The 25,384-nt window shown below is 43.3% G+C and overlaps 1 protein-coding gene across 1 annotated transcript in view; it reads right to left on the reverse strand.

Annotated features, from left to right (window-relative positions):
- Positions 1 to 3,806: 3,806 nt before the first annotated feature.
- Positions 3,807 to 25,384, reverse strand: part of GLRA2 (glycine receptor alpha 2) — a 145,115-nt gene continuing 123,537 nt past the window's right edge. Inside the window, exon 9 of the mRNA XM_006122811.5 lies at positions 3,807 to 5,281. Coding sequence (XP_006122873.1) covers positions 5,003 to 5,281 — 279 coding nt within the window. The 3' untranslated portion in view covers positions 3,807 to 5,002. The remainder of the gene's footprint in view (positions 5,282 to 25,384) is intronic.

The raw sequence follows: 25,384 nt of genomic DNA on the forward strand, positions 1-25,384 counted from the left end.
GCTTTTGCAGGAGTGGAGGAATTGTGACTCTTGGAGGTATAATTTTTTTTTTTGGAGCTTCTCCTAGGATGGCACAACTACGCACCTAACTCATGACTGAGACTCCAGGTTCCAGGTAATTGTACAATATAATTCAATAGCCTCAGAGCTTCTCTTATAGAATAAAGAAAATGGAAGAAACAGAAGGAAAAAGGGGTGGAAAGAAAACTCGAATGTATTATTTGCACATTTTTCCACTTTCTTCCAGTTATTGTGGCCTTTTAAAAGACCCCTTTCTTTTCCTATAGGATTGACATCTGAATAGCTTTGTGAGGAGAATAAAATACAAGTCCCTTTTTCACAAATCAATTACTAACATTTACATTGAATAGCCATACTCTTGGCAGCACTTGGTCTCTGTTAGTGAAACACTTCTGGTCACCAAAAGCACTTAGTAGAGTCACCCAAGTCCAGTGTGAAATGGTAGACTAGCTAAGTGCTTATGTGTAAGGCTATGTTGTGGTTTTGGATACTTTTAGTAAAAGTCATGAACAGGTCACGGGCAGTGAACAAAAATTCAGTTTGTGACCTGTCTATGATTAGTACTATATATCCTTGATTAAATCTTGGGTGCACAAGGGCAGGGGGCTGTCAAGGGTGCCACAGGTGCTGGGGGAAAGGCTGGGTGGGGGTGCACATACTGGGACCCCTACCGCTGCTGGGAGTGGAAGCATGGTTGCTGGAGCTCCTGATTCTTCTGGGGGGAAGGGGAGTGTGTGGCCCAAGACTGCCCCAGCAGCAATCACTGCTGGCTGGCCCAGGGCTGCTCAAGCGGTCCCAGAAAGACAGAGAATCCATGACTTCTCTGTCCCCTTTGACAGACTCTTAAGCCTTCCCTATGTCACGTCAGTTCCTTTGAAGCTTTGAAGCTGCTTGCATTTCGTCAAGCTCTGTTGGGAAGTCTGCATTCATTATCATCATTTTGCCATTAAATGTGAGTCACTTAAATATCACGTCGCTTCTTTTTTCTTGATTTTCCTTATCTTAACTTAGTAGTCACTATTTCAGTTCCAGAAATGTGCCTCTGCAATTTTAACAAGGCAGGTAGCAGTTTTTGTAGCAAGGCCATTGGCTCCCCTACCCCCTTCTGCTAGTCATAATATGTGAAGTTTACTCCTTTGGGACCTTGTCTTAAAATCTTCTTGTTTCTCTTCCATTTTCTCCATAGGTGCCTTTAATAGAGAGTGCTTCAGCATTTAATCCACCTGTCCTGTGTTTGTGTAATTTGTTTTAGTTTCATTCCCCCAGATAAACTCCATATGAGCATTCATTTCAGAAACAGCTTTTGAAAGAGTTTTCATATTCCCCAGAACTTAGTGCTAACTGTGTGAATATAATTTTTCAACTGACCACCACAATTTCCTGTGAAAGTTCTCAATGCTGAACCACCATTATTTCTTTGTTAGGTAAGTCCTCTGACACACTTCTTGTTGTTTTGCTTTTTGTCAATATGGTCCATTTTTTGTAGTTTATCTTTTGCCTTGCTACTGTCAACACTGTTACCAAGACCTTTGTAAGTAAAAGCCTAGGAGAGATGAGGAGTAGACAGAACAGGTTGCTGTCTTTCCTTTCCCACTCCTAGCATACCTGACATGTTTTGTACTGCTTCTGGTGACATGTATGTAAATTATATAATGAGCAAATTTGTATCTGCTATTAATTTGACTATAGCCATAAACTTTGTTTTAAAAAATTGTATCAGCTTAGCGCTTGTATAGCTTTTGGTTTATCTACAGGACAACAGCAAAGCAAGCTTGCCACTCACAGGGAAGGTCTACACGGAAGAGTTATTTCGAAATAACTGACAATATTTCAAAATAAAGTGCACATCTACACAGCGAGCCATGATTTTGAAATAAGTTCATGATGGTGGACTTCTTACACTGATTTCTGTAACCCCCATTTCACAAGGAGTAAGGGAAGTCAAAGGAAGAGTGCTCTCCCTTCAACTTCCTTCTGTGTAGACAGCGTCAAAAGTTGATTTAAACTATTTTGACTTCAGCGATGCAATTGATATAGCTGAACTTGTATAGCTTATTTTGATTTTTGCCCTGCAGTGTAGACATGCCCACAGTTCTGATCTCGGGAACATCTGTCAAGAAGTTGAGAGCAGCCAGTTATTGCAAAATGTGTTGGTGAGCTTGTGTTGCAGCAACTGGGCCTGAGACCCACCAAACTCATCACCTAGGGGAACCACCAAACGTCCACTAAACTGGACTGGATTCATACTGGTCACCATCAGGTTTCAAAGCTCACTCACAATGTTTAGAGACACCCATCCCCTTCAAACACTGCACCTTAGAGATTGAAGCGCATTTTCTAGAAAGATGAGTTGTTAAAGTTCTCACCTTTTTGCAGAGGTAGGGTCACCATTCTGCACAAAGATCTTCCATCCATTGCTGTCAACATTAAATCTTGACCCCGCTGAAGTAAATGACAAAATTCCCATTGAATTCAGTGGGGCCAGAAGTTCATCTTCACTATTCTTAAGCTATTCCTATAATTTGTGTCCCACTTAGTTCTTAAAAAAAGACACAATATTCCAGGAAATGGGAGTTAAACATAACAGGTACAAAAAACAAACAAAACAAAAAAACCCACGATATCCCCATTCACTTCTAAATATAATTATGCAATAAAAAGTAATTTTGACAATTATTCCAGCATCTTCCCCTTAATTTACATATTTTAACCCCAGGATCCCTCAGTCAGGTTTGAAGCCACAATCTTTGGCTACATAACAAAGACCTTTTCCACTTCAACCATAGGAGTATCTGGTGGGCAAGTTCAGTGTGTGTATGTGTGTGTGTGAGAGATATAGTTTATCATTGACTTACATAAATTAATGAACTAGGATGTTGGTAGTCAGTGTTCCTGGGCTCTCTTCCTGGCTCTGGGAATACAGGTATGGCTTAGTTAGCCAGAGAGTATCTAAGTATAACACCGCCCTTGTCTTCGCTGGCTGGAGTGGATGAAGCAGTAATCTCTGAGCATGAGCTTTTACCATTTAATCTAAAAAAATAATGCCTTCTTAGCCTGGAGGCTGTAGCAAACTTACTAACCTTTATATGTATCTAGCTACTAGAGAGGGACAGAGATCTTTATTGTGTCTGTGGACTACACAAGTTCATAATCTGCTCCGTTTTCTCTGATAAGCAGTGTGGCTTTACTCTGTCCCATGAGTCAGATAGCTTCTCCTCTCAGTGTGCCTCCACTAACTATGTGCAATCTCTGTTATCTTAGCCATTAAGTGGTAGTCCCTTCCCTTAAGATAGGAGTGAGGCCTTGAAGGTTATGAAATGCACAGAAATATTAAGACCAATTGGGAAAAAATTAGATCCAAGAGGCTTTTGGCTTGCCATTCAGTGTGTCTTCCCTAAAGGCTACAGGTTATTAGGATCTCCTTTCCCTCCTTTTCTACCCTGCAATTCAGGGGTCTGCCTGGCATGGTGCACTTTTCCACAAATGTGCCTCAGGGCTGATATAATTTGGGCTGGAGAATAAAAGGGTTCTGCTTAGCCGAACAAGATTGCTGCAAGTGGGTTAAGAAACATCCTCACCCCAGAGTTTGCCCTCAAGTGCCTCCTCTGCTGGAGTGGGGTGAGGGAGTTCAGGAGTGACCAACGTAGGCCTTGGTTCCCACTGCTGCTTTAAATCCCTTTGCTGCTGCTGGAGTGCCCGAGGATTTGGTCTGTAATGCATATAGCACTACAGGTAACCCACATGAAAAAGGAGCTTTGAAAGAAAAGAAAAATTAGTAGCACACTTAGCTTTATTGAAACTGAACAAATAACTTTTTTTAATAAATGCTTTTACAGCAAGTGTAAAATTTTTAATGAACTTGTTATGTTTTCTTACAGTTTGTCTTTTGTCTGTGTAAGCAAAAATACCTTTTTTATTTCAATTTTTATTGTTTTTCTACTTTAAAACACGTAGCAAGGATTTGACCCACGTAGCTCTGGCACCAAAAGGTAACAGGTTATGAAAATCACAGTACAGTTTTAAAATTCTTAGGTTAGTCAATGATATTTAAAATGATAGCCACTTCGAGTAAAGATATAAATTAGAGGTCTGTAAACAAGTTGTGTTTACCTACAGAGCTATCAATTGCAGCTACAATGAGCACAGTAACAAAAAAATCAATGCTAAACTGAGCTACACCAGCCAGGAAACAAGATCTTAATAAATAGTGTGGTACAGGGTAGCACAATAGGAAAAACACAGTTTGGCACCTCAAGTTGCATGTAAAAACAGAAGAAATCAAATGAAGTAAGTGCACTCTCTTAGAACAAAAATAAAATGGGCCATTTAACCGGTTTCTGTGAGTGTCAGCAGTCAAATAAATAGCGCAATACACAAGTTTGACCCCCAAATTGCAATTCTAATAAAGCAAGATAATATTAAAATGCACACTTACAAGGGTATTAAAGTATAAATCATTTTTCCCTGTTAGTAGAAATAAGTTACAACGCACAAAAGGACTTTGTGGTGAACTGCTAACTACAGACATTTTAATGGAATGTAGCTCAGTAGACTTGTTTCAAATAGAAAGGCAGCATTATCCTGAATAAATTTGGTCCTTTTATAACTCACTGTACTGTAGCCACTACAGTCCTATAGTAGGTGTTTCACATTGGTTGTTTTTATTTTTATTTTTTTCAATATCTTCATGACACAGTTGGGTAACATTTCTCCTGTTTAAGAATGCCTGATCAATGCAGAATCTGGAAGAACAATATTGAGTGTCCATAAGGAGATCCTTAGTGCATGGCCCCACGGCTTCTTGTTCTTGCATTCAATCACTTTTTGCCTATGCTTTGTCTTCCCTTCCATTTTTTTTTTGTCTTATTCTCTTCAGTAGCACGGGTGAAAAAAATTCCTCAGTCCAAATTACAGAAAGACTCACTGTTTATTTACAAGCAAATCACTTTGGCTAGAAAGTCCCAGCACTCCAGAGAGTTGCTTATTTCTTGTGAATATCCTCATGCCGTATAATTTTGTACGTAATCCAGTAAAAGATGTTGAAAATGAGGAAGGCTAATGGGAATGCAGCTCGGGATATTGTATCAATCCTTTTTGCACGGTCAACAAACTTCTTTTTGATGGACTCGGAATCCTTTGGTGGTGCCAAGGGAGGGTTTGGAGGAGTGGCCTTGACCGCGGTGCCATCTTTGACCTGGAGACAATGACCCATCCCATAACCACTGAAATTGAATCGACTGTCACGGGTGACATCATCTTCCTGGAGGATAAAGGAGAGAAGTAAGAGAGAATCAATTGTCTATATAGAAAACAATTAAGGTAGTGGCATCAAGGAGTACTGCATAGTTCCTTAACAAGCCAACAGACAAGCTTTGTGGGTGTGTGGTATGAGTTAATTTAATTCTGCCTTACAAAATTCCTCTGGCTCACTTGTCTCAAGCTGGATAATATTTCTGACAGGCGGGTAAATATCATGCCCTTTATCGTCGTCCTGATAACTAGATGATGAAGACTTTGTACCTGAGGTGGTAAATTTTCATGACCATTTTGCCAAGCTGATAGAATAACAATGTTTGAGCTACAATTACCATCCATGGATTCCCATCCATGAATGATTCCCAACCAAACAGTGACTTTATTCTCCTGCATTCTCCTCAGGAAGAAATGCAAGCCCTAATGCAGCCCTAGTTTACAAAATTGATTTGGCTGAGGACAAGGCCAGTCAGGAAGATCTGGAAGAGCACTGAGAACCCATCACCTGCTGTGCTCTTTATTTCACTGTTATATTATTTCACTTTTTTTTTGTACAGATGTTTCACTGTTGACTTTTTAAAATAAACTCTCCTTAGAGTGCAGAGTGCTCTCTCATGTCTCTAACTCACCCACAGCTTTCTGATGGTGGTAAAACAGAACAAGGGAGTCCAAAAAACAATGGGCCAGATCCACAGCTAGGTTATGTCTACACATCAGCGTTATTTTGGAATAACTGACATTATTTCAAAATAACAAAGAGTGTGTCTACACAGCAAGACATTATTTCAAAATAATGTAAAGCTGGAGGACTTCTTACAAATTACTCCTGTAACCCTCATTTCATGAGGAGTAAGGGAAGTTGAAGGAAGAATGCTCTTCCTTTGACTTCCTGCTGTGTAGACAATGCCAAAAGCTGAGAAGCTATTTCGACTTCAGCTACACAATTGATGTAGCTGAAGTTACATATCTTAATTCGACTTTTGCCCTTGCTCTGTAGACGTGCCCCTAGTGTGAAGCTTTCTATTTCCACTTTCTCTCCTTCAGGTGTATCATTTGTACCCTCAAGCTTGCTTCACTTACCTTACTGTTGACGTGCTGATGTAAGCAAGTAACAATGCAACACAAGCCCGTGATAAAAGAAATGGTTTATACTGAAGTAGGGTAAAAGAAGTAAAGACAACAAATAGTGCTTTGGAGACCCAAGTACTTTGGCGTGAAGAGTGCTATATATCATACTCACTAGCAGGGCTTGTTTCTATTTGGGTCCCTTTCATCTCAAATCTTCAGCAGTGTGAAAGTGAAATGTTTTACTCTCTTTTTTTCTGATTTATTTATTTACAGTTGTCAGGCCTTCTGGGAAAAGCTAAAAAGGTAACATTTCTGCTCATAGTCGCTATTATAAATAAAGTGCTTAATGAGGAGACAACTCAGACAAGAGTTCAGGATATGGGTGCTTCTGTTGTATATGATATTCCTAAACCCTGCTACAGCACAGGGAAAGGCACTATCTGCAATGCTTTCTGTGTCACTTGCCACTGGAGACGAAATACAAATGCAGGATGTGGAAGATGATTAAAGGATAACAGATTTTCAGCAGCTGTGTTAGCACATGCATTTGTTTTAAATGCAGACACATATTCTATAATTTGTGAGGGAGACTTGGGAGGAAGATAGGCTACTGAACTGACTACAGCACTGTGAGACTCTAGAGTTCTAGTCCCATCTCAGCCACAGCCTTGTTGTGTGTTGCTGCACAAATCATTTCAGTGCTCCAGGTCTGAGTCTGTTCTCACACTACTGTAAATCTGGGGTAACACCCTGGGAGTCACATCCAATTTATAGCAGTGTAATAAAATGCAGATTCTAGCTCCTGTATTCAATTTTCCCCATCTGCAAAAAAGGAGTATAATAAATACTTACTTCATGAATTGTAAGGAGTAAGTAATTTTCACATGTGCAGGATATGAAAGATAGAAAATTCTATACAGCAGGAATGCAGCAGTATTACCTTTATTAGTTTGGTTTGGATTTTAAAAAGAGCTTTTCCAGTAACTTTTAAAAATATTTAGGGAAAACACATTTTTTTCTTCAGAACCAGCAAGCACAAATATGTTCTTACAATAGGTGCCAAACTGGTTAGTCTCTTGAATGATAAATTATTCTGACCCAATGCCTGAAGGTGGTGGGGAGGAGGAGAAAGAGGTGTAGCTATTTTATTTATTGAAAATACACTAGTTTTTAGGTGCCTTGATAAAATGCAAAACACAATCCCTTATAATGAAATAGAATTAATAGAGAAATAGCAAAGCTCCCAACAAACCAGTGTCCTGATGCAGGAAACATAACTCAACTTCCTATCCTTCTCTTCTCTCACCCCCAAATCCCTCCATCCCCGCACTCTAGCTCTTCCCAAAATGATGGCCTTTGCTGTGTGCCTTGTACATCAACAGACTCAGGCTTGTATCAGATCAAGAGAAGGGGTGAATTCCAAATTGAAGGTGTTATTTCAGCACCAGCCCCTCCATGTACTTGTATCCCAGAAACAGAAAGCCAGTTTCTCAGGTCACAGCTAACCACAAATTTGCCCTAGTTTAACTATAGTGGTGTAGATTTAAATAGATTTAATTCAACCAGTTCAGGAGTATGTGCACATAAAGCCTCAGATAGTCAAGTCTTGTACAATTTATAGCTTTATAAATTAAAAATCTGTTAATTTCCATCTAGAAGCCAACAAACCACCTCTGCAGAAGATAATGCATCAATGTCGTGTGCTTGCTTAAAAGTGGACTTGCTTCAACTGCTAAATGAATGCAAGATTAGTTAGTGCTGCATATTGTTGTTATCTAATCAAGTTGTAATGAAAATAGGGGTAAGGAGGGAAGGGCCACAGCTAAGTGAAATAGTTCCCCTCTCCTAGCCAGACACAGACAGAAACACGCCTCCCTCCCCCAGCTATTTTCACTTGTTATGATCTAAGAACATACCCAAATTCCTCACTTTAGTAATAAATGGACACACCCTCAATCAAAGAACTAGCTGTTGGCCCACATCCTGAACAGTGGTCAAGACACATTCAGAAACCAACTCTGTGATGTGGAAATGAAATGTACCAGTTGCCCTGTAATATATTCTTCTTAACTTCATGGACTCTTAGGGACATAAGGTGGGAGGAAGAGCTTGTAGTTTAAACAAAAAACAGGACTATGTAGCACTTTAAAGACTAACAAGATGGTTTATTAGGTGATGAGCTTTTGTGGGCCAGACCCACTTCCTCAGATCAAATAGTGGAAGAAAATTGTCACAACCATATGTATACCAAAGGATACAATTTAAAAAATCAACACATATGAAAAGGACAAATCAAATTTCAGAACAGAAGGAGGATGGGGGGAGGAGGTAAATGTCTGTGAGCTAATGATATTAGAGGTGATAACTGGGGAAGCTATCTTTGTGATAGGTAAGATAATTAGAGTCTTTATTCAAACTTAGGTGTAAAGTGTCATCCTCCTTCTGTTCTGAAATTTGATTTGTCCTTTTCATATGTGTTCATTTTTTAAATTGTATCCTTTGGTATATATGGTTGTGACAATTTTCTTCCACTATTTGATCTGAGGAAGTGGGTCTGGCCCATGAAAGCTCATCACCTAATAAACCTTCTTGTTAGTCCTTAAAGTGCTACACAGTCCTGTTTTTTGTTTCAGCTACACCAGACTAACACGGCTACATTTCTATCACTTGTAGTTTAGTTTGTGTAACAAACTGTAACTTGCATGGGGTTTTAATAAATTAGCAGCAAGATTGAAGTACTTTGCCCCTTCCTTAGTGGTTCATTCCCAAACTTTCAGAAGAATTGTGCTATGGAAATTAAATATATTTTCTAAGGGCTAGGAAGATAATATTGAAAATGTAGCACAGGAATCTATTTCCATATGCAGTTATATCTTCTTCCTGTGTCTTAGGTGCTGGCTGCAGAACAATGTTTATAAAGGAAACAGGATACTAAGCAGTGAGGGGGAGTTTCTACATGATTTGATTTATTTTTTCTTCTTTATGAATGGGATCAGTTTTTGCTCTAAAAGCATTAGATCCCTTTGAATTGGATCTTGAGTGGGCATAGTCATATGAGATCACATTTCAGGACAATTAACTCTGTTGCTTTCCTTTTTCCACCTTACTGTAAAACTCTGCTTTTAGATGAGAGGCACTACAGATTGCTTCTTCTAAGGCAGGAGTGAGAACCTTTTTTGGGTTGGGGGCCACTGACCCACAAAAAATCAGTTGGGGGCTGCACACAAGTGGCAAGCAGGGAAAATCCCTCATTAAGGCCCCTGATTAAGAAGGAGAAAGACACGCTCCACATTCCCCTCGCACTCCAGAGCCCAGGGGGCCCTAGCCTAGTAGATTGTGTGTGCGCCAGCTCCCAGGGGGGCAGCAAGGAGGCTGTAGCACCCGCGCGGGCTCCCCAATGCTGGGGGGGGGGGAGCTTCAGCCTCAGAGGCTGGATCCAGGCAAGCTGAGGGCCACATCCAGCCCCCATACCTGTGGTTTCCCACCCCTGCTCTGAGGTCTTGGCCTAGAATCTCTGCATAATTAAAGCTTTGACTGGCTCTGGGTCTTATGGTTAACTTGTGGCAGTTAAGAGATGCGGAAAACTTACTAGGTTATCCAGCCCGTCCCTTAGCTGATGCCGGACTGTTATTTCAGTATATCTTCTAGAGAAATGTCAGCTATAATTAAACTGTGAATAATAACATTGAACTCAGACAGGTGTTTTCAAAATTAAAATAAAACTTTGCATACGTAGGTGTTAATAATTGAAAATAAACCAGTGTTGCACTGAACTAGTCACGAGCTACTGATCAGGTATTCTTGTAATCTACTGGCAGGCACTGATGTGGCTCCCCATGTGGTGCTGCAGACACTGTAGTGGAAACTGGGGGTCGGGGCAGGGAAGTTTCTCTTCAGTGGCTCTTTACCTTCCTTTTAGAGAAGTGAACCAAGATGATAGCTGATAGGGGAGCGGAGACTTTGGAGCTAGGCGTGCAGCCAGTCAGTGGTTTTGGTATCTAACCTGTGTACCAGAACGCTGGTTCTACAGTTAAGTAGTGTGATCCTGAAAGCAGTCTAGATACTCACTGCCTCTGAGATTCTTCAGCACTTGACTAACATGAACAGTCCACCTCTAAGATGAAATAACGGGAAAGCCTTGACCCTTGTCAATAGGAGGCAACAGAACAGTGTAGGGCATAATTACTGTGCTCGCTACATGTACACCCAACTCGATGGTCAACTCCAGTGCTTTGCCTGGAGAACCAAAGTGTCTGGGCTCCTCTGTGGTATGTGAACAACTCTTCCTGGGCATTGCCCATTTGAATATTAAAGTCTCTCAGGACAATAACGTTTGGAGACTTCAGTCCCTGTAGGGCAGCTGGCACTGGCTGCTGTCACAAGACAGGGTCCTGGGCTAGATGGACCTTTGGTCTGATTCGGTACGGCTGTACTCATGACTTAATTACTAGGCTGATGGTTCTGCCAATCCATTTGTAATCTATACCACTGTCTTCTGGTAAGCATATCAATGTTAATTTCAGATTAGCTTGCCTCTGGATATACATAGCAGAAGAATCCTTTCAATTATTTATATATTCATATTTAGATTCCTCCTGAGGTCTCTTCCAACCCTAAACTTGTATGATTCTATGATTTGGGGGTTACCAGATTAATACAGCATAACCCCTTACTTTCCTAGTTTTGCCTGGGTTCATGCAGGTCTGAGTATACAAGAGTGCACTTATTTTAAATGTATGTAATTAGTGGGCATTTTAATTAAAATATGAGACAATCATTAATAGGGCTGCTAACTTGTGACAAAAGGGAATGGGGGAGTTTTAGTAAAAGAGTGACTTTGCACCAAGGAAAATCCTCCCTCCGAGTGATCACTATTGAGGCCTTGTCCACACTTACCTGCACTGTCAATCTACTTCAGGTAAGCAAATAGCATAGCTGAAGTCGACATACTCACCACAATGTCTTGCATGCTCCAAGGTCAGCAGGGGCTGCTCTTCTGTCGATGCCAGCTACTCTTCCCATCTTGGAGGAGTACCAGCATGGACAGGAGTGCTCTTGGAAATTGATTTATCACATCTACAGCAGAGGCGATAAATCGACAGCCAGTGGTTTGATTCACAAGGCCTGAGGTAGGCTATGGGGCAAATGTCTGAAGAACCCAGGACACAGAGGGTATGACTAGACTACATACCTCTGTCGCCAGAGGCATGTAAATTAGACTATCCAACATAGTCAATGAAGCCGGGATTTAAATATCCCTGGCTTCATTAAAATAAGAATGGCCACAATGCTGTGCCAGCTCAGCTGATCGTCGGCACAGCGCACAAGTCAAGACGCGGATTGGTCAACAAGGGAAGCCTTTGTCGACCGCTTCCTTATGCCTCTTGAAACGAGGTTTACAGGAGCGGTTGACAAAGGCTTCCCTTGTTGACCGATGCGCGTCTTGACTCGCATGCTGTGCTGTCGATCAGCTGAGCCGGCACAGCGCGGCGGCCATTTTTATTTTAATGAAGCCAGGGATATTTAAATCCCGGCTTCATTGACTATGTCAGGTAGTCTAATTTACATGCCTCTGGTGACAGAGGCATGTAGTCTAGATATAGCCAGAGGCAGAGACTCTCAGACACTCAGGGGAAAGTGGTCCTTGTGCAGGTAGGGAGCAAAGATGATTTGATTCCACTCTGTTTAAGTTTAAAGCCTCACTAATTTCAGTGCAGTCAGTGTCGTTACACAACTGTAAAACCACCCTGGCTTGGATGAGTTTTCTGGGTCAGTGATGAACTCTAGAATCTATCTGCCCACAACGCAAACAAATACAATTTAATTTAAAATGACACAAAACAAAAATTATAAATGCACAGGAGAAATTTGCCTGACAAAAGTCTGCCTGCCTCATTGATTTCCATGGGCGCGGAATTTCTGACCAAACTAATTTGCTCTCAGTGGGTGGGAAATGGTTGTTTCAAGAGAGTGCCATTTTTAAAGAAGCTTTAATCCTGCTCTCACTGTGCATCAGGTGCATAATAGCCTCAGGTGTACCACCAATGCTGCTGTCTGGAAAGAAGCATCTTCACCAGGGCCAGCAGTTGAGATCCTGAGGTTGTTGACTGCACTGGGATTGTTCCTTGACAATAAATTCCCATGTGCTTTCAGCCAGCCCAAGTTTAAATGTTTGAGGCAATCTGCTTCCACTGCTTTCTTTGTGAAATTATTCTCTAGTCTATGCATCAGCTGGAATCAATTTGAGGGACGTAGTTACAATGCTATTGTTCTCTGACCTGGACAGCCCTGGTCACCCAATCCAAAGAGAAAATGATGAAAGTGGTAGTGTCTTATATGACTTGGCTAAAGCTCTGGCATGGAACTAGAAGCCCAACAGATCTCACTATTAGGAATCTTTTCCTGATTTTTTTCATCCTTGGTTTTCAATTCTTTCAGTTTTCCCTCTTTTCGGGGAGACTGTACTTAGGTGCTGCCTCATACTTAGGGCAGACTGTATTTTTACACTCTAGCCCTAAGGTCTCAGAGTCACGGTGCAGACCCTGTCTCTCCACGTGCTGCAGTAGGGAAGTAACGTCACCTGCAGCAGCCTTTTACGAGGCAATGATGACTTCCCTTTCTGTGCTGGCTGGTAAACAGGTGATGGGGAAGGCTCTATTCAAGTTATGGTCTGCCTCCCTGCACCCCAGTCATAGGCACAGAAAGGAGAGGAGCAACCAAGGTTACCTCCAGTCTTTTCCATCCATGCATGGATTTTTTCCATTCATGTGCAGAATAGTTTTTATCTGCAGCCAGGCATGTGTGAATGTGCACCACTAATAGAAACACAAAACCTAGCTGCGGACACTCTGCTAATCAGCTGGATGGCACTGGAATTTCTCCTCAGTGGTCGCACAAGCACACAGCTTACAGGGAACAAACCACACAAAGGGTTCTCCAACCTGAGCTATGAGCCACGATGCAAGGAAGTAAGGGAGTGCCTTATGCTGTACTCCCCTCATGGGGAGTGAAAGTCTTCCTCAGCTGTCAGCTACCAACAGCAAAAAGAAGGGATGGTAAAAGAGGGCAGTTCACACCAGGTTGTCGGGATGTGGGGAATGAACTGAAGTCCCCTTTCATCTTTGAGTGTGCCCCATATCACTGCCACTTAGGTCAAAAACAACAAACACATGAATATCATTTCTTTAGCTAAAGATTAGCCATGTGGGGAAGGAGAAAAACATGCTTCTTTCCTCCACTAATGGATCCCTTTAAACTATTTACTAAAACCACAGCCGGCCAGAGAGAGATTTCCACAGTGTTCTCAGACAGACCTCATGCATTTAATTTATGCAAATGCTTCTCAAAACTAATTAAACATTTCAAATGATATTAATAATTAAAAATCTATAGCTAAAAATAGACAGGAATGTCTGCACAATCCTCCTTCCTGGCTTTGCATACCATTTATGTTCTGCTAGCCAAAATCTCAATCATCTGGATTTCATCGGGGGTTTTTTGACATGGCTCTGAAGTAAGATTGAGTTAAACAAAGTTGTTTCATCTTAAAAAATATCCTGACAGCACGATGCTATCAATTCTCTCTTCTCTTTCCATTTTGAGCTGCCTTTATAAAAAGATCATGCTATTAAAAACCAATTCTTTTATTCACAGCAAATGAAACATAAGACTAAAAATCAATACGAATTGAAAGATATACAACCTGATCTGCAAACCTTTTTCATAATTGTTTTTCATTGGGTAAGTGACAAATGAAACTCCCACAAGGTCATTGATAACATGCATAAGAGAGACATAAAATAAGATCCTAGTAAAATTTGAGTATAATTATGTATAGGTTGGATCTCCCTGGTTCGACACACTTGGGACCTGACCAGTCTCAGATAAGGGATTTTGCCGGACCAGGGGAGATCATATCTGTGCCCCCTCCCTCTCCCAGCCTCCCCAGTCCTGGTCCTGCTGCAGGCCCTGCCGGTCTCCATCCCCTCTTGCCTACCACGCTGGACAGCCCAGCTCACAGTGCACTGCCCTGTGGGGGTATTCCAGGCTCCACCGAGGCTCCTGGCTCCACTGGGCAGCCCCGCCAAGCAGCTCTGCTGCAGCGTGTTGGGCTCCCAGCCCCATCGGGAAGCTTAGCTGGGATGTGCTGGGGAGCCCTGCTAAGCAGCCCCGCTGTGGCGCATCAGGCTGTGTCTAGACTACATGCCTCTGTCGGCAGAGGCATGTAGATTAGACACATAGGCAAAGGCAAATGAAGCCGCGATTTAAATGATCATGGCTTCATTTACATTTACATGGCTGCCGCGCTGAGCCGACAAACAGCTGGTCAGCGCGCTAGTCTGGACGCTCCCCTGCCGACATCAAAGCCCTTTGTCGGCAGCCCCCGGTAAACCTCATCCCATGAGGAATAATGGGGCTGCCGACAAAGGGCTTTGATGTCGGCAGGGGAGCGTCCAGACTAGCGCGCGAGCCGACAAACAGCTGATCAGCTGTTTGTCGGCTCAGCGCAGCAGCCATGTAAATGTAAATGAAGCCACGATCATTTAAATCGCGGCTTCATTTGCCTTTGCCTGTGTGTCTAATCTACATGCCTCTGTCGGCAGAGGCATGTAGTCTAGACACAGCCTCAGACTCCCAGCCTGCCCCCTGGGCACACCACACAGCTGAGGCACACCACACAGCCCTGCTGTGGCATGCTGGGAAGCCCTGCTAGGGCACTCCAGGCCCCACCGAGCAGCCCCACTGGGGCCCCCCGAGCTCCCAACTCCACTGAGCAGCTTAGCTGGGTCGTACTGTGTGCTGAGCAGCCCTACTACAGTTCTGGGACATGCCTAGCAGTCCAGGTGCGGGGAACTGGGCTCTGGCCCCATTGGCAGCTCATTGCCAGCAGCCTGGGACTCTGTGGTCCTGGAACATCCATTGCTGGACAAGAGAGGACCAGTTTACAGAGGTTCACCTATACACCGAGTCCCAGTTTGCCACAGTTGCTATTTGTTTACCACGCAGACTGCAGTGCATGTATCCATGCATCTCTTTGCTATAATGGTCTGTCTGCATCCCTTACTTCTTGTCTGTGATATTACAGATTTGGAAAGCATTTAGGAATGTTTGATTGGATAAAAATTAACTTGTTTGTACAGCAGGTGAACACCTCCCCGTTTTATTACTTTCCAGTCTTGAGAACAGCAGCAGCAATACATGGCTACGTCTACACTGGCCCCTTTTCCGGAAGGGGCATGTAAATTTCATGAGTCGTCGTAGGGAAATCCACGGGGGATTTAAATATCCCCCGCGGCATTTAAATAAAAATGTCCGCCGCTTTTTTCTGGCTTTTAAAAAATCCGGAAAAGAGCGTCTAGACTGGCCCTGATCCTCCGTAAAGGAATTCAAAGTAGGAATAAGAGCCTCCGGAAAAGGGCGCTTTTTCCGGAGGATCGGGGCCAGTCTAGACGCTCTTTTCCGGCTTTTTTAAAAGCCGGAAAAAAGCGGCGGACATTTTTATTTAAATGCCGCGGGGGATATTTAAATCCCCCGCGGATTTCCCTACGACGACTCATGAAATTTACATGCCCCTTCCGGAAAAGGGGCCAGTGTAGACGTAGCCCATGTGTCTTTAATGGGAACAAGGGAATTATGGCAAGAGGAGACATTTTACATGCCCCTACCAGTTTCCTCCTCCCAGCTGTCCTTCCCCCCTTCCACCTTTGCCTTTGCTGGCTGTCGTTAAATCTCACCACTCCACTCTCTTCCTTTTGCACTCCTTTCCCCTTCTTTCCCATCACATCCTTTGCCTCCTCCTACACCCCAGCCCTGGCCAGCCCCTGTGTTCTCTCCTCCCACTCCCATACCACTGCCTCTGGAGAAAGCCCCAAGACCATGCAGGCTTCCCACAAGATGTTTGGCTCTTCCTTCATTTCCAAAATGGTCCTGGCCAAACATCATCATGTTACCATTGTCACTGACTTCCAGGCCCATCACCCCCATTGTCTATGTGCTGCATGCAACTCCCTTCACAAATCCTCTTCTCTTCCTGCCCCCTCTTCCCATTCCATACAAGTTCTTGCTTGCTTTTCCAAAGAGAGGACCAACAAGCTTTGCCATGATTTCTCTCTCCAACTCCTTTCCTCTCCTCGAAGGCCATGACTGTATTACGTGGGCATGCACGGATGTAGCTACGCCAATACTCTTTTCCTCATTCTCCTTCATACTTAATGCTCTCACTGGCTGAATACTTCTAATACCTCCCCCTGCTCCTATAAATCCCTTCACTCCTGCCTCCTAGCCTGATTTAACCCCACCATCTCCCTCCACTTCAATCTCTCTTTACTCGTTGGATCCTCTCTCTTGCTCGCTAAATAAAAGCATACAGGGGACTTCTCCATTCCCCATAAAATATCTTGGATTCACCAGACTGTCCAGCTCCCACCAAATTTCTTTCCTTCCCTTTATCTCTAACCTCTTTAAATATGCCATTTGCAATTATTGCCTAAAATTCACTGATTTCTGCCAGTCTGTTCTGTCCGTTTCACTCTACCAAAACCGCTCTCACTGAGGTTTCTAATGACCTCTTCTTGGCCAAACCTCAAGGTTCCCCCAGTATCCTCACTCTTGACCCATTTGCTGATGTTTTAACTGTTATATCATCATCTCTTCTGCTGCATTTTTCTCTCACATCCTCCCGGTATCAGTTGGAGTGCCACAGGGCTCTTCCCTCACCCTTTTATGATTACATCCTTTCATTGGGTGTTCCAAACACTCAGGTTCAACCATCTTCTATCTCTATGCTGATGAGTCTCAAATCTATCTCTGTACCCCCAGATTAGTGCCTCTCCATCCAATCCTGAAACTCAATTTCTCTTTCTTAACTTGCTCCTAAACAAACTCTATCTTCCTCTTTCAAATCCTCTCACTTAGCACCTTTCTCTGACTTTGGGTCACTTGGGATGGTACAAAGCAGCTGGAGCATTCTGGTGATTTTGTCCATTAGATATTTAAGGTAGCCCAATAACCTCAGTCTGTGAACTCATATTCAACATTTGAGCTTCTTGTTGACTTCAGATTTTAACATTCTCATCCTTTGGGAAAAGCTATTACTCATAGAGGAAAATATCTCAGGTTCAGTTGGATTTCTAAAAACACTTGTAGCTCCTAGCATAAAAATTGCTGGGTCATGGGCTGTCGATTGTCAAAATGTTTTAGTGAACAAAATATAGACATGGCTAATTAAGTATAAGAATTTCTTTAGTTTTTCAGAATAACAAAAAATCCTTGAATGCTTACACTGATTTTAAGTGACTTAGAAATATAGACTTTTAAATACAGGCTATGTCGAGACTGCAGGCTTCTTTTGGAAGAAGCTTTTCCGGAAGAGATCGTCTGGAAAAACTTCTTCTGAAAGAGAGCATCCATACTGCAAAAGCACATAGAAAAAGCTGAATGGATGCTATCTCACAAGTCAACTGTGATGACTATGGATGGAGTTGCCACCATGGCACCTGTGCTTTTTCCTCTTTCCTCTTATTTCAAAAGAACTCCCTCTTCCCCATCCACACATGCCTTTTTCCGAAAGAGCTCTTCTGGAAAAAGGCTTCTTCCTCGTGGAATGAGGATTACCAATGTAGGAAAAAAAGCTCTGTTCTTTCCATTTTCTTTCAGAAGAACGCAATTGCAGTATGGATGTAATTGAAGTTTTTTTGGAAAAACTTGTAGAATAATTCAACAGAAGAAAATATATCTGTTTTAGGAAATTCAGATAGTTTCCCATATCTCAAAATAGTTCTAATTATGCAAGACACGTTTGCAATAGCTTATGATTTATTTGTGCTACAATTCACTAAATAGGACATTCCCAGATCCTGACATGAGAAATTGAAGTAGAGTTAAATTATGTTTCCTAACATTTTCCTACCTTTGCTTGTTCTGATGGCTCAGAAACTTGCTGCATGATCCGCTTAGTGAATTTTTGAAAATGAATACTAAAAGTATTCAAACCCAGAATGTGGGATTTTGCTACTTTTCTAATTTTGGAACTTAACAAACAGTGTTGCCAATCCTGCATATTAGGTGTTTCTGTATGCCATGCTAAACTCAATAACTTGCTAAATTATCCATAAAAGGTGAGATTAATGATTCAGCATATTGCTGGAGCTGCAGCGCCATGTCCAGTTATAACAGGCACAGCAACGGCATTTGCCTTTTCTTATATGATCTAAATTTATAACCATGTGCTAAATTCTAAATTAACATACACACTGCCTACAGGAACACATGCTTAATAGATAAGCAACGTTTGTTTAAGCTATAGGTGTTTGCTTAAGATAAGGCCCAAACGAATTTTTCAACTACCATTCATCCTATTCTTAGAGAAAGAAGTGTAGCAATCAACAAAATTAATCATATATATTATTTTTATTCCTAAAGGAATGTTGGTGTCTTGAAATTAAATAGTTATGTCCTTAGGCTTCTTGTTTATTCAAATCTGTCTGAAATTGCAAAAAGGTATGATTTTAAAAGGCATCAAAGTGATTTGCTTTCCATCTACAGTTTGTACAGGTTGGACCTTCCGGGTCCAGCACCCTCAGGGCCTGATTGGTCCTGGATGAGAGATTTTGTCAGATCTGGGGAGGTCATATCTGGATTCTGGCCCTCCCCAGTCCTGAACCAGTTGCCGGCCTCCTAGTCGGCTTCCCCACCTTTCCTGCTAAGCTGGGCAGCCCAGCTCCCTGGGCTCCTGGCCACCTGAGACAGCCCTGTCACAGCACACCAGGCAGCTGCAGAACACTGGGTTCCTGGCCCCGCTGGGCAGCCCTGCTGGGTTGCACCTAGCAGTTGTGAGGAGCCCAGCCACCAGCCCTCCACTGGGACTCTCTGGTCCAGGAACAAATGTGTCCTGCCGGAGTCCCCGTTAACAGAGTTTCAACCTGTACATTAGTATTGTTCTTCACAGAAACCCATGATGCATCCAGAAGCTATTTTAACTGTACCAGAATACCAACCAAACAGGACAGAAAACTTGGTAATAATTCCGTTTCCTGCTACAGAAACTGCCACCTTATTGACTGGAACACTGCAAGCAAATAATCCTATAACATACATCATAGCGGCATGGCTCTTCCACTACAGTTATCATCATTGTGTCACAACTTTTGTTTTCAGATTGACCTTTCCACGTCCTTCAAAATGGCCATAGTCATTTTCTTCTGAAATTTGGTGTGTCTCAGGGCTGTGCAAAGTCATGGCTCACATGAGGGGCCAGGAAAAAAACAGGCATTTTTCAAAAATTCAGTAGATGAGTTGTGTGTGTGTGTGTGTGTGTGTGTGTGTGTGTGCGTGCCTGCGTGCATGTGTGTGCGTGTACGTGCAGCACTTATGGCTCAAACTGATGACATGGTGCAGATCAAACTGGTCTCATCTGTCAAGTTTCATGCAAGTTAGTGCATGGAACTCACTTAAACTTCAGGAGACTTTACGTGAGAACAATATTGAAACAATGTACCATGTTTTTCAAAGCTCATGCACCAACGACTACAAGATTTCATTCCTGCCATTTTATATTCTTTAAAGCTTGATAAAAGTGCTCTAAAATCCAAATGATTAATCAAAGGGCTTTGAAATTCAGTGTGTCTCATGGGGATGCAGGAGGGAGCTCAGGGCTGGGGCCAAGGACTTTGGAGTGGACAGGAGGTGGAGATGTAGGTTCTGGGTGGAAGTTAGTGTGAGTCAGGGGACTCAGGCCTGGGGCAGAGGTTAGGGTTACCTGGGGCAGCTGGCTCTGTGCATTGCCCTAAACTCGCCTGCAGGCAGATGGAGGCGGATAGTGATGCATGACAACTTGCAACAGAAGCTAGAAGCCAAAACCAGTATGTTAGGGCCTGGTGACCATAGCAACAGCTGGTAATGACAGTCCAATAGTTAAGATTTGATAACCTACAGCTACAGTTGAGGGTTGCACACCCACTGGGAAGAGATATAGAGCTATAGCTTTTCTAAGGCATGTGCAGACCTCATAATTGTAGATCCAATCACTTTTCCTGAAAGTCTGCCCTCTGTGTGTGTGATGTGAGGGTTTTTTTATGTGTTCTATTTTATTCTTCGAGTCTTTAGTTCAGACTTGGAGTTTTAGCCTTCATCCCCTAACCAGGGTTATGTGTATGGATACCTAGAGAAAACAGCCCATGTCTATGGCCTGGTCTATTCTGCATTGATTTGCCATGCTGCACTCTATGAGGGTAAGCGGGTGGGGAACCCAGCATGGATGATTAACCCCCATGCTGAACTCCTTGAAGGTCAGCTGGGAACAATGCATTGATGAATTGAACCCTCGGCCACATTTCAGGAAGATGAGCAGGGGAACCAGGCCATCCTGCACTCTGCAGACAAATGCAATTTGAGGGAAACAGATTTCTCTTTATGCCCCTTGAGCAGCTCCTAGAGGTGCCCCTCCCCCCCCGAATCAAATTCTTCGGAAGATGAAAGAGATTGGAGACTTTGTTGTGTGCTTTGCTTAAGTGACCAAAAGAAGAACATCAGTGAGACTTCTTCCTTATGCCTCCCCTGGATCCGGCTCCTCAGACTCATGGTTCCCTAGAAATGTGGGAGGGGGATACTTTATGCTTCCTCATCCAAGAAGCTTTCTTGCCCTGAGAAAGAGGGATTTGTGCTGCACTGTGCCTGGAAAGGGGGCTTCCCAGGGTCTTATGCTTTATTAATGGGAATTTCCTGATATGGCCTGGAGATAGGTGGATTTCATCACAGGCTCAAAACCTGGACATTCACAGGGAGCCCTTGGCCTGTTTGTTGCACTGGGAGTCAGCATTGGGCTGACGTTGCTGGCAGGGAATATTCCTGTGCCACTGCAGGGTTGGGCAGGGAGGTGCTGTGGAACAGAGGGATGGGGTTGGGCCTTGGGGCCACTTACTAGGCTGTCCTTGCTCTGTCGCTTTCCGTAGCTGGGCAGCAGCTCCATGATTAACAGAGGTGGCTGTGAGGGTGGGCTCCAGTGGCTGGGTTCCCACTGCACTCCCACTGGATGGAGGGGCGGGGGGATGAAGGAGCATCCTACTGATGACCTCAAAGTGCCACTGTCTCCTTTGCCAGGCCCCTGGAGATTTTGATGCTGAGGTTTGGCCATGTTTCCTAGGGGCTCTTATACATGAGGAAGTAAGATGCTGGAAATGCTGTCCCTCTCTGATCACTTGAGAGAGGCCAGGGCCTCCACGAAATAGATACAGATCACCATGCAGCCATATGGTCAGCAGGGGAGGTACATGAGATAACTCATCGCTATGTCATGCTGCATTCAGTGGACTTATTCTTAGGACACCAGGGCACAATTTCTGGCTCTGCCACGGGCTGAAGTTGAGCAGTTTCTTGATCTCTCAGGCCCAGATCTTCAAAGCTGTATAGATGCCTAACTCCCATTGACCCCATCAAAAAGGGTGAAATTTAAATTCCTGTGCACACCCCTAGGAGTCACTTAGATCAAGCCGGGGCAAAATACCCTCCATGGGCCAGATCCAGCCTGTGATGCCACCAGATCCGATCCATGGATGCAAGACTTCTTGCTTGCTCTTATGGCCTTCTGTTTGAACAGCAGTGAACCCAGGGGAGGGAGGAGAGGTTTCAGGCACTGCTTCCACCCCCAGCACAATCCCATTGGCTGGTTTCCGGCCAATGGGAGCTGCCTGTTGTCAACAAGCAGCTTGTGAAGCACCCTCTCCTTCCCCGCAGGCTCGTAGCTGCTCAAAAACCACGTGGCCCCTGCAGCCAGTGCAGGGCCAGGCAGGCAGGGAGTCTGCTTGAGAAGGCTGCTGGCTGGGAGTCAAGGAGCTAAGTCTCCCAGGCAAAGCCTGTCTCCGGCACCCCAACCCTCTGCCTCCACCCCACATAACCCAAATCCTCTGCCCCTCTCCTGCACCCATATCCCTTCCCAGATCCTGCACCTCAATCCCCTGCCCCAGGTCACAACCCCATTCTGCCCTAGGTCACAGCCCAAACCCCTCCACTCCTGGTCCCCTACCCAGGTCACAATCCTGTCTTGCCCAACGTCACAATCCATACGCCAGCACCCTAGTCCCCTAACCCAGGTCACAACTGCCTCCTTCACCCAAACTCCCTCCCAGACATCACACCCTCTCCTGCACCCCAGTCCCTTACTGCAAGCTCCCTTCTCCACTCAACCTCCATCCCAGACCCCGCACCTCCTCCTTTAATATGGAAGAGTGCGGCCCTTGACCACTTTCCAAATTCTTGGAGTGGCCACCTCCATAAAAAATTATTGCCCACCTTTAACTTATATACTACAGTCACAGGGGTCAAGTAACTGGAGAGATAGTAAAATGAGAAGACATTGTGTATAGATCTATAGCAGTTGCCCACTTTACAGTGATGTAGTGTACTACCTCCCGTATGATTTTCCCTCTGGTATTCTTTTGCAAATTTTCAAAGCACAGTTGCAGGTACAATAGGCAGATTTCAATTTGAAATTAAGTATAAGCCTGGGAGAGCTAACATCAAAACAAATTTCTATTTCCAAATGCCTCTGAAGAGAGAGGAATATATGTCCCACTGTGCAAGCAAATGTAGCAACTCTCAAATAAAGCCACCTTTGGGGCTGAATGCAGCTGCCAAACTGAGATTACACTGCACAACAAGGGAGGGAAATATTGGCCTAGGAGACCAAGGTAAAACCTCACTCTTACAAAAAGTGCTGTGCAGTCTGTAGTATCCCCCACTCTCTAAGCCCTCTGTCTTTAAAATATCACATACAAATAAGCTGCATGGAACTCAATGGTTCTACCTCAGAGGGATGAAGGAATGTGTTATCCCTAGCACTGGTCTGAGGGAAGCTAGGTATTTCAAATGTGATGCTTGGGCCACTAAGTCATCGCCACAAGGGACAGCTATGCAGGGACATTTTAAATGTGTTTGCCCTGTTTAAACAGCTTTCACTTTCTCTGTCTTGGAAAAACTTCTAAAATAAATTATAAGAAGAAATCTATTTCATCCTGCCATAAAGTGCAGGAGACTGGGATAGACCACCTTTCAATGTACCTTCCAGTCCCACACTTTCATTACTAAGATTATATCAAAAGTATGACATAGTCAGAGTATGACCATTCCAATCATATACTCATTTCAATTTACAGCAGTGTTTCTCAAAATTGTCCACAGACCCACTCTGGGAAAGCTGCTACTGGGCTGCTCCAGTTTGTTTACTTACCAGCTCCACGGCCTCGCGGCTCCCATTTGCAGACTTGCACTCGTTTGCAGCCAATGGGAGCCGCGAGGCTCTGTGGCCATGGAGTCGGTAAGTAAAGAAACCGGAGCGGCCCAGTTGCAGCTTTCTCAGAATGGGTCCACAGACCACTGTGAGAAACACTGATTTACAGGGAAGGAAATAAACTGAGCCTCTTCATTTTTTCCTGTTCTTGGTATTAGTCTACGTATGCACAACGTGACAATCTAAGATATTAATTAGTTGAGTCACTGAACAGCCCTTGATCGTATGTTCCATTTCTGCTCAGCAGGGCCTGCTGCCTGTATATAACAAAGGAAAAACAGGGAGACAGTTCCTTCTTCAGTCATTATAAGATGATATTATGTTTAGTTTGCCTGTTGCTTCAAAGGTTGTAAAAGATATAATTTTTTACTATTATATGTGGCGGATGTTTGTTTAGGTTCTCAAATCTTTATGTAGAATCCAATACTGCCCTCTTGACACACATTTATCTAAAATGTAGACTTCTACACAGTCCAAACTGAAATAGCCACCTAGCAATTTCCCAGTATTGCCTTTGGAGCCTTGTAAAAGTCTTCAACTCCCAAATGTCATGTCAGTAGTCAATATGGCAAGCTGCTTTGCAATTTACAGAATTATAGGAACACAAGTCCCTACTTTCTTTTCATTCACCTAAAGTTACCTGATCATAATGAAAATTGCACATACCTAAAAAATATCATTTGGGCATTTTAATCCATAGCTTTGTATTATTGCCATCAATTTTTACAAAGCTGTGGTTGCTGAACTAACTGCAAACATAGCACTGTCAGATTAGGCTGCGTTCTGAGACTGCAATGTGCTTTTAAGTTTTCGTGTGCTACTATAACATAACTATTGGATTTAGCCTTTGCTCATCATGCAAACTTGAAAATAGCATCCCCAACCAAAACAGAAGTCGGAATTGGGAGTAACTTCTAAACGGATCTAGATAACAGGGTGCAATTCACAAGTCTGAGATGGTGAACAAAGACTAAAAAAAAGATACAAGTTGAGGGGAAACTGACAAGTCACATCACATTATTTGAGTATCAAAAGCTGTTTAGCCTCTGTTGTTATAGTAGAAGGAGCAGTCACAGAGACCTAGTCCTAGAATGGAAAAGATATTAATAATCTTGCCCGGGACAATACTTAATTGATTTTTTAAAAATTGATCTTTGTTCCAAGTGTCTTTGGAAATTAAGGAAAATTATAGGATGTTATCAAAACTACTATGCTTGAAGTCAGCACATCCAAAAAGCAGGAATCGCCTCATTGAGGAGCTGAACCCTCACGAGCATTGTTGGGGTACTTACTGACTGATTTAACAGATAATAGCCACACAATGGCAAAAATTATATGAAAGCACTGCTTCATATTTTCACCTGCTGGGAACATGCTGCATGACAGTTCTGTCCATAAGAGTGGGACAGAAAAGAACCTATAAGGCCAAATCCTTTTCACCAGCTCCAACTAATGTGTGTGTGTGTCTGGCAAAAAGAGCTGGAATCTTGTAGTACTTGCTCACTTTAGAATTACCCTGGTTGGAAAGAGCTTTCAGTTGGTATGTAGCTGGTGCCAGGTCCAACAATGGCCACCCTCTCCTTTTGGTAAGGAGGGAACAGAATAGGAGCCTTGTGTAGAGAAAGAATAAAACCTACACTCCAGTGCTTTGCCAGTGGTCAGCCGGTTCCTTAGGGAATCTAATCAGCGGGTATAAATCAGAGCAGCTCTTAACCCACTCTAATTTGCACCATGGCCAGAGTGGCTATCGGGTGAGAATCA

Source organism: Pelodiscus sinensis, chromosome 1 (assembly GCF_052426305.1).
Source record: "Pelodiscus sinensis isolate ZL-2025 chromosome 1, ASM5242630v1, whole genome shotgun sequence".
Classification (NCBI taxonomy): domain Eukaryota; kingdom Metazoa; phylum Chordata; order Testudines; family Trionychidae; genus Pelodiscus; species Pelodiscus sinensis.